The sequence below is a fragment of the Capra hircus genome, chromosome 18 (assembly GCF_001704415.2).
Source record: "Capra hircus breed San Clemente chromosome 18, ASM170441v1, whole genome shotgun sequence".
In the NCBI taxonomy this organism is placed as follows: domain Eukaryota; kingdom Metazoa; phylum Chordata; class Mammalia; order Artiodactyla; family Bovidae; genus Capra; species Capra hircus.
The window spans coordinates 44,555,741-44,569,544 of NC_030825.1; the positions used below are offsets into that span (position 1 = coordinate 44,555,741).

General features: G+C 41.5%; 1 protein-coding gene across 1 annotated transcript in view; it reads left to right on the forward strand.

The window, feature by feature from the left end:
• GPATCH1 (G-patch domain containing 1) overlaps nucleotides 1–13,804 on the forward strand; it is a 54,865-nt gene that overhangs the window by 8,487 nt on the left and 32,574 nt on the right. The window contains exons 3-7 of the mRNA XM_005692246.2: nucleotides 7,116–7,201; nucleotides 8,886–9,046; nucleotides 10,877–10,974; nucleotides 11,846–11,904; nucleotides 12,654–12,896. Coding sequence (XP_005692303.2) covers nucleotides 7,116–7,201; nucleotides 8,886–9,046; nucleotides 10,877–10,974; nucleotides 11,846–11,904; nucleotides 12,654–12,896 — 647 coding nt within the window. The remainder of the gene's footprint in view (nucleotides 1–7,115; nucleotides 7,202–8,885; nucleotides 9,047–10,876; nucleotides 10,975–11,845; nucleotides 11,905–12,653; nucleotides 12,897–13,804) is intronic.

Here is a 13,804-nt window from a genome sequence, read left to right on the forward strand (position 1 = left end):
TCCTTACCTTTAGGAGTAACAGATTCAAGCACTGTGCAGCTACAGGGCAAAGACTGTAGGAATCCAAAATGGGGAAGCTGCTGGGCCCAGTGTATTCCCTGGGAGAGCTGACCTTCACTCTCCTGGAGTTTCTCCCAAATTGTCCTGGAAGCCTGCTCCACCCACGTACTGGGTATAGGTCTGCTCCATACTCCTCAGCTCCTCAAGCCTCTGGCAGGAAGTCAGAAAGGACGTGAGAGAAAATTAAAACAGTTTTTCTTAGAGGGTTCTGGATAAACTTGACTTCCAGTGCAGTTTCTCTCTGTAGGCACGGCACAGGCTTGGTAACCATGAGTGGGGAACAGGGGTGTTAGTTATAGGACTCAGGAATTTGATGGAGTTGGGGGCCTGGTATGGATGGCCGTTGCTGACCTTAGACTGTGCTGTGCTAGGTTGCTCAGTCGTGTCTGACTCTTTGAAACACCATGGACTGTACCCCGCCAGGCTCCTCTGTCCATGGGATTCTCCAGGCAAGAATGCTGGAGTGGTTTGCCATTTCCTCCTCCAAAGGATCTTCCTAACCCAGGGACTGAGCCCAGGTCTCCTGCACTGCAGGCGGTTTCTTTACCGTCTGAGCCACCAGGGAAACCACCCTTAGACTAACCAGGTTGAATCCTTTCATGGCTGACGAATGCACCTGAGGTAGTGTTTCTTTGATATGTTAGTGTGTGCGTGTTAAGTTGCTTCAGTCCTGTCTGACTCTTTGCAACCCAATGGACTGCCCACCTGGCTCCTCTGTCCATGCAGTTCTCCAGGCAAGAATACCAGAGTGGGTTGCCATGCTCTCCTCCAGGGGATCTTCCCTAACACAGGAATCGTACCCGGGTCTCTTGCGGCTCCCGCATTGCAGGTGGATTCTTTACAGCTGAGCCACCAGGGAAGCCCCTTGATATATTAGTGTATTTTGCTATCCTGGTGGTCTCAGGGAGGTCCTTCCTTTTAAGGTGATCTTACATCTTTCTTCTCAGATCTAGTTAGGTTCCTTTCACTGTTTAACTTTCTTTTTTTTTTTAATTTATTTTTTTATTGAAGGATAATTGCTTTACAGAATTTTGTTGTTTTCTGTCAAACCTCAACATGAATCAGCCATAGGTATACATATATCCCCTCCCTTTTGAACCTCCCTCCCGTCTCCCGCCCCATCCCACCCCTCTAGGTTGATACAGAGACCCTGTTTGAGTTTCCTGAGCCATATAGCAAATTCCCGTTGGCTATCTATTTTACATATGGTAATGTAAGTTTCCATGTTACTCTTTCCATACATCTCACCCTCTCCTCCCCTCTCCCCATGTCCATAAGTCTTTTCTCTATGTCTGTTTCTCCACTGTTGCCCTGTAAATAAATTCTTCAGTATCATTTCTCTAGATTCCATATATCTGCATTAAAATATGATTTTTTTCTCTTTCTCTTTCTGACTCACTTCACTCTGTATAATAGGTTCTAGGTTCATCCACCTCATCAGAATGGACTCAAAAGCATTCATTTTTATGGCTGAGTAATATTCCATTGTACATATGTACCACAGCTTCTTTATCTGTTCATCTGTCGATGAACATCTAGGGTGCTTCCATGTTCTAGCTATTGTAAATAGTGCTGCAGTGAACAGTGGGATTCATGTGTCTTTTTCAATTTTTGGTTTCCTCAGGGTATAGGAGTGGGATTGCTGGGTCATATGGTGGTTTTATTCCTCGTTTTTTAAGGAATCTCCATACCGTCTTCCATAGTGACTGTATCAGTTTACATTCCCACCAGCAGTGCAAAAGCTTTCCCTTTTCTTCACACCCTCTCAAGCATTTATTGTTTGTAGACTTTTTGATGATGGCCATTCTGACTCATGTGAGGTGATATCTCATTGTAGTTTTGATTTGCATTTCTCTAATAATGAGCGATGTTGAGCATCTTTTCATGTGCTTGTCGGCCATCTGTATGTCTTCTTTGGAGAAATGTCTTTTTAGGTCTTTTTCCCACTTTTTGATTGGGTTGTTTGTTTTTCTGGCATTGAGTTGTATGAGCTGCTTGTATATTTTGGAAATTAATCCTTTGTCAGTTGTTTCATTTGCTATTATTTTCTCCCATTCTGACGATTATCTTTTCACCTTGCTTATAGTTTCCTTTGCTGTGCAAAAGCTTTTAAATTTAATCAGGTCCCACTTATTTACTTTTGTTTTTATTTCTGTTACTCTAGGATGTGGGTCATAGAGGATCTTGCTTTGATTTATGTCATTGAGTGTTCTGCCTATGTTTTCCTCTAAGAGTTTTATAGTTTCTGGTCTTACATTTAGGTCTTTAATCCATTTGAGTTTATCTTTGTGTATGGTGTTAGGAAGTATTCTAATTTCATTCTTTTACATGTAGCTGTCCAGTTTTCCCAGCACCATTTATTGAAAAGGCTGCCTTTGTTCCATTGTATGTTCTTGCCTCCTTTGTCAAAAATAAGGTACCCATAGGTCCATGGGTTTGTTTCTGGGCTTTCTGTCTTGTTCCGTTGGTCTAGATTTCTGTTTTTGTGCCAGTACCATACTGTCTTAATGACTGTAGCTTTGTGGTATACTCTGAAGTTAGGAGAGTTGATTCCTCCAGCCCCATTCTTCTTTCTCAAGACTGCTCTGGCTATTTGAGGTCTTTTGTATTTCCTTATGAATTGTGAAATTTTTTGTTCTAGTTCTGTGAAAAATGCCATTGGTAATCTGATAGGGATCACATTGAATCTGTAGATTGCATTTGGTAGTATAGTCATTTTCACAATATTGATTCTTCCTACCCAGGAATATAGAATATCTCTCCATCTGCTTATGTTGTCTTTGATTTCTTTCATCAGTGTCTTATAATTTTCTGTGTACAGTTCTTTTGTCTCCTTAGGCAAGTTTATTCCTAGATATTTAATTCTTTTTGTTGCAATGGTGAGTGGGATTGATTCCTTAATTTCTCTTTCTGATTTTTCATTGTTAGTATATAGAAATGCAAGTGATATCTATGTATTGATTTTGTATACTGCAACTTTGCTAAATTCACTGATTAGCTCTAGTAATTTTCTGATACTATCTTCAGGGTTTTCTATGTACAGTATCATGTCATCTGCAAACAGTTAGAGCTTTACTTCTTTTCCGACCTGGATTCCTTTTATTTCTTTTTCTTCTCTGATTGCTAGGACTTCCAGAACTATGTTGAATATTAGTGGTGAAAGCAGACACCCTTGTCTTGTTCCTGATCTTAGGAGGAGTGCTTTCAGTTTTTCACCATTGAGAATAATGTTTGCTGTAGGCTTATCATATACAGCCTTTACTGTGTTGAGATAGGTTCCTTCTGTGCCCAGTTTTTGAAGGGTTTTAATCATAAATGGGTGCTGAATTTTGCCAAAGGCTTTTTCTGCATCTACTGAGATGATCATATGGTTTTTGTCTTTCACTTTGTTAGTATGGTGTGTCACCTTGATTGATTTGTGTATATTGAAGAATCCGTGAATTCCTGGAAGAAACCCAGCTTGATCATGGTGTATGAGCTTTTTGATGTGTTGCTGAATTCTGTTTGCTACAATTTTGTTGAGGATTTTTGCATCTATGTTTATCAGTGATATTGGCCTGCGCTTTTCTTTTATCGTGTTGTCTTCTGGTTTTGGTATCAGGGTGACGGTGGCCTTGTAGAATGAGTTTGGAAGTGTTCCTTCTTCTGCAATCTTCTGAAAGAGTTTTAGAAGGAAAGGCATTAGCTTTTCTATACATGTTTGATAGAATTCTCCTGTGAAGCCATCTGGTCCTGGGCTTTTGTTTTTTGGGAGATTTTTGGTCACAGCTTCAATTTCAGTGCTTGTAATTGGGTTGTTCATAATTTCTATTTCTTCCTGGTTCAGTCTTGGAAGATTGACCTTTTCTAAGAATCTGTGATTTTCTTCCAGGTTATCCATTTTATTGCCATATGGTTGTTCATAATAGTCTCTTATAATCCTTTGTATTTCTGCATTGTCTGTTGTAACTGCTCCTTTTTCATTTCTGATTTTGTTGATATGATTCTTCTCTCTTTTTTTCTTGATGAGTCTGGCTAAAGGTTCGTCAATTTTGTTTATCATCTCAAAGAATCAGCTTTTAGTTTTATTAATCTTTACTATTTTTTTTTCATTTCTTTAAAATTTATTTTTGCTTCGACCTTTATGATTTCTTTCCTTCTACTAATTTTGGGGTTTTTTTGTTCTTCTTTTTCCAGTTGTATTACGTGTAAAGTTAGGTTGTCTATTTGATGTTTTTCTTGTTTCTCGAAGTAGGATTGTTTTGCTATGAACTTCCCTCTTAGAACTGCTTTTCCTGCATCCCATAGGTTTTGAGTTGTTATGTTTTCATTGTCATTTGTTTCTAGAAATTTTTTGATTTCCCTTTTGATTTCTTCAGTAACCTGCTGGTTCCTTAGAAATGTGTTGTTTAATCTCCATGTGTTTGTGTTTCTTACAGTTTTTTTCTTGTAATTGATATCTAGTCTCATAGCGTTGTGGCTGGAGAAGATGCTTGATATGATTTCAGTTTTCTTAAACTTACTGAGGTTTGATTTGTGACCCACGATGCGATGATGTCTCCTGGAAAATGTTCCATATGCGCTTGAGAAGAAGGTGTATTCTTCTGCATTTGGATGGAATGTCCTGAAGATATCAATGAGATCCATCTCATCTAATGTATCATTTAGGCCTTGTGTTCCATTGGTGATCTGTCCATTGGTGTGAGTGGGGTGTTAAAGTCTCCTACTATTATTGTGTTACTGTCAGTTTCTCCTTTTATGTCTATTGGTGTTTGTCTTATGTACTGAGGTGCTCCTATGTTGGGTGCATAGATATTTACAATTGTTATGCTTTCCTCTTGGATTGATCCCTTGATCATTATTTAGTGTCCTTCCTTATCTCTTGTAATCTTCCTTATTTCAAGGTCTGTTTTGTCTGATGTGAAGATTGCTACTCCAGCTTTCTTTTGCTTCCCATTTGCATGCAATATATTTTTCCATCCTCTCACTTTCAGTCTATATGTGTCTTGAGGTCTGAAGTGGGTTTCTTGTAGACAGCATATATATGGGTCCTGTTTTTGTATTCATTCAGCCAGTCTGTGTCTTTTGGTTGGAGCTTTTAATCCATTTATATTGAAAGTAATTATTGATATATATGTTCCTATTGCCATTTTCTTAATTGTTTGGGGTTGATTTTGTAGATCTTTTTTCTTCTCTTGTGTTTTTTGACTATATAAGTCCATTTAACATTTGCTGTAAAGCTGGTTTGATGGTATTGAGTTCTCTTAACTTCTGCTTGTCTGAAAAGCTTTTTATTTCTCCACCAGTTTTGAATGAGATCCTTGCCAGGTACAGTAATCTTGGTGGTAGATTTTTCCCTTTCAGTACTTTAAATATATCCTGCCATTCCCTTTTGGCCTGCAGAGTTTTTGCTGAAAGATCAGCTGTTAAGCGTATGGGGTATCCCTTGTATGTTACTTGTTGCTTCTCCCTTGCTGCTTTTAATATTCTTTCTTTGTGTTTAGTCTTTGTTAGTTTGATTAGTATGTGTCTTGGCGTGTTTCTCCTTGGGTTTATCCTGTATGGGACTCTTTGTGCTTCTTGGACTTGATTGACTATTTCTTTTTCCATGTTGGGAAATTTTTCAACTGTAATCTCTTTGAAATTTTTCTCATATCCTTGCTTTTCCTCTTCTTCTTCTAGGACCCCTGTAGTTTGAATGTTGGTGCATTTGATATTGTTGCAGAGGTCTCTGAGACTGTCCTCAGTTCTTTCATTCTTTTTGCTTTATTCTGTTCTTCAGAAATTATTTCCACCATTTTTTCTTCCAGCTCACCGATTGTCCTTCTGCCTCAGATATTCTGCTATTAATTCCTTCTAGAGTATTTTTAATTTCAGTAATTGTGTTATTTGTCTCTGCATGTTTATTCTTCAATTCTTCTAGGTCTTTGTTAATTGATTCTTGCATTTTCTCCATTTTGTTTTCAAGGTTTTTGATCATCTTTACTGTCATTATTCTGAATCCTTTTTCAGGTAGTTTGCCTATTTCCTCTTCATTTATTTGGACTTCTGTGTTTCTAGTTTTTCCTTCATTTGTGTAGTGTTTCTCTGCCTTTTCATTATTATTATTTTTTAAACTTATTGTGTTTGAGGTCTCCTTTTCCCAGGCTTCAAGGTTGAATTCTTTCTTCCTTTTGGTTTCTGCCCTCCTAAAGTTGGTGTAGTGGTGTGTGTAAGCTTATATAGGGTGAGATTTGCTAAGTTTTTGTTTGTTTTTTCTCTGATGACCAAGGCTGACGAGGTGGTATTCCTGTCTGCTGGTGATTGGGTTTGTATTTTTGTTTTGTTTGTTGTTTAGATGAGGCGTCCTGCACAGGGTACTACTGGTGGTTGGGTGATGCCGGCTCTTGTATTCAAGTGGTTTCCTTTGTGTGAGTTCTCACTATTTGATACTTGCTAGGGTTAGTTCCCTCGTAGTCTAGGATCTTGGAATCAGTGCTCCCACTCCAAAGGCTCATGGCCTGAACTCTGTTTATCCATGCAGCTTTTCATCCACTCCACCATCAGGTGTTCTGATGATCCGGCTGTGCTCCAGGCACAGAGCTCTGAGCTGAGGACTCAAAGACGAAGGGTTCTTGCACATAAGAGAGTAAGAGAGTGTGTATTCTCTCTCTGATGACTCTTCTGGGAGCCTGCTTTTGAATTGCTGGCTCAGGAACCCAGGCTCCTGCCATGTTGTGGCTCCATGTTCCTCTAAGTCCTTGGAGTTCTCTCTGTTCAATCATCTCAGTTCAGTTCAGTCACTCAGTCATGTCCAACCCACTGTTTAGCTTTCAGTGTATAATTTGATTTCTCTTGGTTGCAAATTCTTCTGGGGAAAGAAGAATTTCTCACTGTATCCCCTAAGTTCTGACAACAGGGCATGTGGAAATTAAAAGTTCATATGGCCTAATTGTGTCTATGTAAGCAGTGAGCTGAGAAGTCACTGAGAATTTGTAGTTATTGGAGATTTCAATTCCATATGTGTTATTTAGTTATTTAGTCATAAACCAAAATACCATCTATGATTATAATGTTCTAAACTCTTTTCTTTCAAGGATGGACACCCTCTTCCTTCGTGTCTTCACGACAGAACAGAGCAGACAAGTCTGTTCTTGGTCCCGAAGATTTTATGGATGAAGAGGTGGGTGTGCAGAACTATAACCACCACTTTGCCAGTGGGATGTGGGTGGGCAGTTGCTGTAGCACCATCTCTCTTCCTGGAAAGTCCAGTGTACGATCTCCTCTTTGTAAGATTTTATCTTTTCAGTATTTGGACTTTATAGTGCCCTGTACGTGAACGGATTCTCATTCATTGGTGTAGTGCCTGAACAGGCTGGTGCCAGTTTCTAAAGTCAAGAGTGTAAGCAGAAGATCATATAATGGCAAATTTACTTGAAAATGCCCCAACTGCCCCAAAGTGCAACGTTTGCTGAGCTGAGTCCATAGAAAACACAAACTGCTGTTTCAGTTCAGTTCAGTTCAGTCGCTCAGTTGTGTCCGACTCTTTGTGACCCCATGAACCGCAGCACACCAGGCCTGCCTGTCCATCACCAACTCCCAGAGTTCACCCAAACTCATGTCCATTGAGTTGGTGATGCCATACTGCTGTTTAAGGAGCAGTAAATGACTAGAGAAAGGAGTGAAAGGAAGTCCCATGCAGGCATTTGTGTGTCTAATTAAAGCGACCATGGCCGCCGGCTTCTTAGGCTAAACAGTGGGGGGTTCGAAAGTGGTCCTGCAGCCCAAAGGTTGGGCTCTGTTTTCTTATAAAATTAAACCTGTTCTTTAAAACCTATTCATGGGTTCATTTGTGATAAAGATTAAATAAAGTACTTATTTCGGCATACTTTAGGCTGCCGGTGAAAGGCCAGGGGTGGTCCTTTTCCTGTTTGACCTGTATAATCTACGAGGAAGCATATCTAATGAAACAAGTCTGGATGTCAGCAGGGTCCCAGGTTCTTAGTAATCTTCTGCACGTCAGCTTGTCCTTACACGAGCTTTCTTTGCCATTGTGAGGTGGCTGTGGTAGTTCAAGGTGGCACATTTGTGATGACGTTACCCAGTGGAAGGAGGACTTTCTTCTTAGAATCTTCTTGAGAGTAAAGAAACCATCTGGTGGTTTTCCCTCACATGAATTCTTTTATACCCATTCTTAAAGCAGTCCCTGGCAGGGAAAATGGGATCAGAATGCCTGGCTTAGATAAGACATGAATTCTTTTATACCCATTCTTAAAGCAGTCCCTGGCAGGGAAAATGGGATCAGAATGCCTGGCTTAGATAAGACATGAACCACAGCCCGCCTCCTGAACCCTCTATACCCCACCAGAGACACCAATCCTGAAGTGCACGGTGGCTCAGAGCAAGGCTGGTGCCTGGACAGCCTCAGGGCTCCTTGGGGAGAGAGGAAAGGGCCTTGGTTTTTGGACAGGCTGCCAACGGTAACTGCTTCAGTAAACACAAAAGCTCCTAACACTAAGCCTGGCACAGAGGTGCTCCTGAATACTTGCTGACTGCTACTCTAAGATTACCCCCTTCACACTTGACCTTTGAGATATTGTCCAAGAAGAACAAACAATACAGCCCTTACTTCCTGTCTTCCTAGGGTGGCATTGCCTGTAGTGGCTTCAATGAGCAGCCACTGTCAAGCAACTTTGTTGTTGGCTGCTGGCCTTAACTTATCCAAAATCACTGTGAAAATCAGTTGCTCTGCTGATCCTTAACTCAGTTTCATAGTTTTAACATTTTTCTTTTCGGAGAAATAAAGCCATGTGATGAATCATAATTACTTCCCAAATAATGTGAGTAATTCTGTCTTTTTTTTTAAGGATCTTAGTGAATTTGGAATAGCACCTAAATCGATTGTTACCACAGACGATTTTGCTTCTAAAACCAAAGATCGGATACGAGAAAAGGCTCGACAATTAGCAGCGGCTACTGCCCCTATTCCTGGAGCCACTCTGCTTGATGACCTGATAACACCAGCGAAGTAAGAAGGATTTTTTTGGTAATTAATTCATTTATGTGGCTGCACTGGGTCTTGGTTGAGGCTTCTAGGACCCTTGATCTGGCACGCAGGCTCTTTTAGTTTCAGCTTGTGGGATCAGGTGGTAAAGAATCCACCTGCAAGGCAGGAGACCTGGGTTCGATCCCTGGCTTGAGAAGATCCCCTGGAGAAGGGAAAGGCTACCCATTCCAGTATTCTGGCCTGGAGAATGCTACGGGCTACATAGTCCATGGGGTCGCAAAGAGTAGGACACGACTGGGTGACTTTCACACACTCACTGTGGGATCTTTGGTTGTGGCATGTGTGATCTCGTTCCCTAACCATAGAGGGAAACCAGTCCCCTGCATCAGGAGCTCAGAGTCCTAGCTGCTGGACCACCAGGGACATCCCTAGAAGAATTTAATTCTGACTTCTCTGATCTTGGCACCAGTTCCTTGCCTATGTATGACAATCTTGTTGTTCAGTTGCTCAGTCATGTCCGACCCTTTGCAACCCCATGAACCGCAGCACGCCAGGCTTCCCTGTCCTTCACTATCTCCCTGAGTTTGCTCAGACTCATGTCTACTGAGTCAGTGATGCCTTCCAACCATCTCATCCTCTGTTACCCTCCTTCTCCTCTTGCCCTCAATCTTTTCCAGTGAGTTGGCTCTTTGCATCAGGTGGCCAAAGTATTGCAGCTTCAGCTTTAGCACCAGTCCTTCCAAAGAATATTCAGGATTGATTTCCCTTAGGATTGACTGGTTTGATTTCCTTGCTGACCAAGGGACTCTCAAGAGTCTTCTCCAGCGCCACAGTTCGAAAGCATCAATTTTTTGGTGCTCAGCCTTCTTTATGGTACAACACTCACATCCATACATGACTATTGGAAAAATCATAGCTTTGACTAGATGGACCTTTGTTGGCAAAGTGATGTCTCTTTTAAATACACTGTCTAGGTTGGTCATAGCTTTTCTTCCAAGGAACAAGCATCTTTTAATGTCATGGCTGTAGTCACCATCTGCATTGATTTTGGATCCCAAGAAAATGAAATCTGAGACTGTTTCCACATTTTCCCCATCTATTTGCCATGAGGTGATAGTACTAGATACCATGATCTTCGTTTTTTGAATGTTGAATTTTAAGCCAGCTTTTTCATTCTTCTCTTTCACCCTCATCAAGAGGCTCTTTAGTTCCTTTTCACTTTCTGCCATTAAAGTGGTATCATCTGCATGTCTGAGGCTGTTGATGTTTCTCCTGGCAATCTTGATTCCAGCTTGTGGTTTATCCAGCCTGGCATTTTGCATGATGATAATCTTAATTGAGGTTGATTTGGCTGCAAGTAGGAGAAGCCCTCTTAGCCTAGCTTGAGTACAAAAGGGGGTTTTGCTAAAAGGACCTTGTGCTGTTACTACATGGCACACTCTAGAATTCAAGCCACTGGCTGTGTTACTGGAGGCTGCAGAGCCATTAGGAGCTGGTGCGGCTTCCCTCTAACCGCTGCCTCACAAATTTAAGGGCTCTCTCCTCATTCTACCCTCCCATTCTGCATACTTCCTTGTTCTGCTCCTGGGCATGTGGCCTGATTTGGCAGCCTCAGACCATCATGGCTTCCCAGGCCACATGCTTGGCATCTGTGTGCCCATCCCAAAGCCCTGGGAGAGGGGGCATCTGATGGACTTCCCCAAGTTCAGTCAGCTGTGGTGAGAACAGCAGGGCCATGCACTCCTAACAGGGATGGGAGAAGGGCTCAGGCATGACAGATATTTGAGTTGCTTGTTTCCTGCTGTTCCTTGGTGTTTTAAAAAGTTCATTGTTGGTACCTTGATATCCTAGATTATCTATTGGTTTTGAATTGCTAAGAAAAATGGGTTGGAAGGAAGGACAAGGAATTGGTCCTCGAGTAAAGAGGAGACCACGCCGACAGAAACCTGGTATGTATATTGATTACTATTAATTCTGCAGCATACTTTTAAAAAATATTTACTTGGCTGTGCCAGGTCCCAGTTGCGGCCTGTGGGATCTTTGATCCTTGTTGCCTCAGTTGTGGCGTGCAAACTCTTAGTTGTGCCATGCAGACTTTTTTTTTTTTTTTCAAAATTATGTATTTATTTATTTATTTGGCTGTGCTGGGTCTTAGCTACGGCACTCGGGATATTTGATCTTCATTGCAGCATGTGGGATCTTTAGTTGGGGTTTATGAACTCTTAGTTACAGTGTGTATTATCTAATGTCATGACCATGGATTGAACCCAGGCCCCCTGCATTGGGAGCGTGGAATCTTAGCCATTGGGCCATCAGGGAAGTCCCCTACAGCATACTTTTTGATGACTATCTGTTTCTAGATATAAGATTCCTGGGTCAAGTGATGTGCACATATTTTAAAGTTTTTCACCTGTAATGCGAGGTAACTTTCTAGCAGGATTGTACTATTTTACATTCCCACCAGCAGCCTATGAAAGTTCTTGTTTCCTACCTTTACCAAAACAGTGTTGTAGCTTAACATGGTTATTTTCTGTTTATTCCTGTCCTGTGGTCTCCCCAGCCAGACTGTGGACTTGTGGAGGAAGCAGTACTTTGTTTCCGGTTCCCCGTGGTTCTGGGCAGTAGTGGCTGGTCACTGTGTGCATTGTTGCCAGAGTACAGGTGGGGAGGAGCTGGTGGAATACCCAAGTGATGAGTGCCTGACTCTAAAGCTGCAGCACCTCTTACAGGCTCAGCCGTCTTCCTCTGAAGTGTGTCCCTGAATCAGCTTTCTGTATTTCTAGTCACCCCTGGCTAATGCATTTGAAATCTCTTTGATAGATCCTGGAGTAAAAATCTATGGTTGTGCATTACCCCCTGGAGGCTCTGAAGGATCTGAGGTATTGTATAGAATGATTGACCTTCAGTTTGGCACACCAGCACCTGTTATTTTATGAATGTGAAATTTAAGGTCAGAAAATTTTAGAAATCAGTCCTATCCTATTACAGGGAAATACCCATACCCTAAAACTGTCCTCATTATGCCAGATAATGCATTCAGCAACATGCAAGCCCCATTGATGCCCCCAGTCAGATTCTTAAAATGGAATTGTTTGTCAGAAATAGGCTCACAGATATAGAAAACAAGCTTATGGTTAGCAAAGGAGATAGTGATGGGGCCAAGGGGGATAGATAAATTGGGAGTTAGTTTGAGATTAAAATATATACACTGTGTGTGTGTGTGTGTGTGTGTGTGTGTGTGTGTGTGTGTGCTCTTAGTTGCTCACAATAAGGACCTACTGTATAGCACAGGGAACTGTATTCAATATCTTGAAATAACCTATAATGCAAAAGAAATCTGAAAAAGGTATATGTTATTAAACTGAATCACTTGATTGTATACCTGGAACTAACACAACATTGTAAATCAACTGTTCTTCAATTTAAAAAAAAAAAGGTTTCAAAGTATGGAGTTGTTTGTGTTAGTGTCACTTGTCTGGGGACTTGATTTAGTGATCTGTGATAGCGGAAGCGAAAGTATGATTACTGTTGTCTGGGGAATGAATCATGGCATTTGAAAATGGTATTTTACAGGCTTTATGCCAAGCAGTGACTCACCTGCATTCCACTTTTTAAACACTGGAAATAGGACGAAGATGATGACTACTTGCCAGAAAATGTGACCTTTGCACCCAAGGATGTCACACCTGTGGATTTCACACCCAAAGATAATGTACATGGACTGGCTTACAAGGGCCTGGATCCCCACCAAGCGCTGTTTGGAACCTCAGGAGAACATTTTAATCTTTTTAGTGGGGGACCCGAAGAGACCAGCAATCTTCTTGGAGACATTGGTGTGAATAAAGGAAGAAAACTGGGAATTTCAGGCCAGGTAAAAGTGTTTTCTGTTTTATAGACAGGGAATCATGGACAAAGAATTCTTGTCATACTGTGTTTGCCCCATAGTGCACGCATGTGAGTGTGTGCGAGGTTACCTCAGTCGTGTCCAATCCTTTGCGACCCCATGGACTATAGCCCACCAGGCTCTTCTGTCCATGGGATTCTCCAGATAAGAATACCAGAGTGGGTTGCCATGCCCTCCCCCAGGGGGCCTTCCCCACCCAGGGACTGAACCCGCATTTCGATGTCTCCTGCCCTGGCAGGTGGGTTCTTTACCACTAGTGCCACCTTCGAAGCCCTTGCCCATGGTAAGCACTCATTGTTGAGTGACTAAATGAAGATCTTAAAGGGTTTGTATTTTCCTTAAGAGCTTGTCTGAAGGTATTTAAAACATACCCTCCTGATTTGAATATGTGATCCTGTGACCTAATGTTCTTGGTGGAGTCTGCGCATTTCTAGGTATGAGAACTGTTTTCTCATACCCCTGCTGGGCTGAGCAGAAAACCACACTTACGTCTTTGATTTAATTAATAGTTGAATCACAGTTTGCCTCTCCAAATTCAGGTCCACGTTTTACTACCTCTCTGACTCTTTCCCAGTGCTGCAAGCCCTAAGTCAGGAACTTGGGTGTAGGGTTAACTTGGGAGACTTGCTTTTGACCTTTGAGGAGATGGAGAGCTTTTCCTGTTTGTCTGTTCTCTCAAATTGATTCAGAGATCTTTTTCTTTCCTATATGTGTGTGTGTGTTTGTTTTTTTTTTACCCCATCCTTTAATCACAAAGTGATACTTGTTCTTGGCCATTTTCTACAAAGATTAGGAGTTCCTTTCTCAGCCATTTGAGTAGCAGTGGTCTTTAGACCCTGGTCACCAACCCTGGCCTCAGTAGATGAACATTCTTC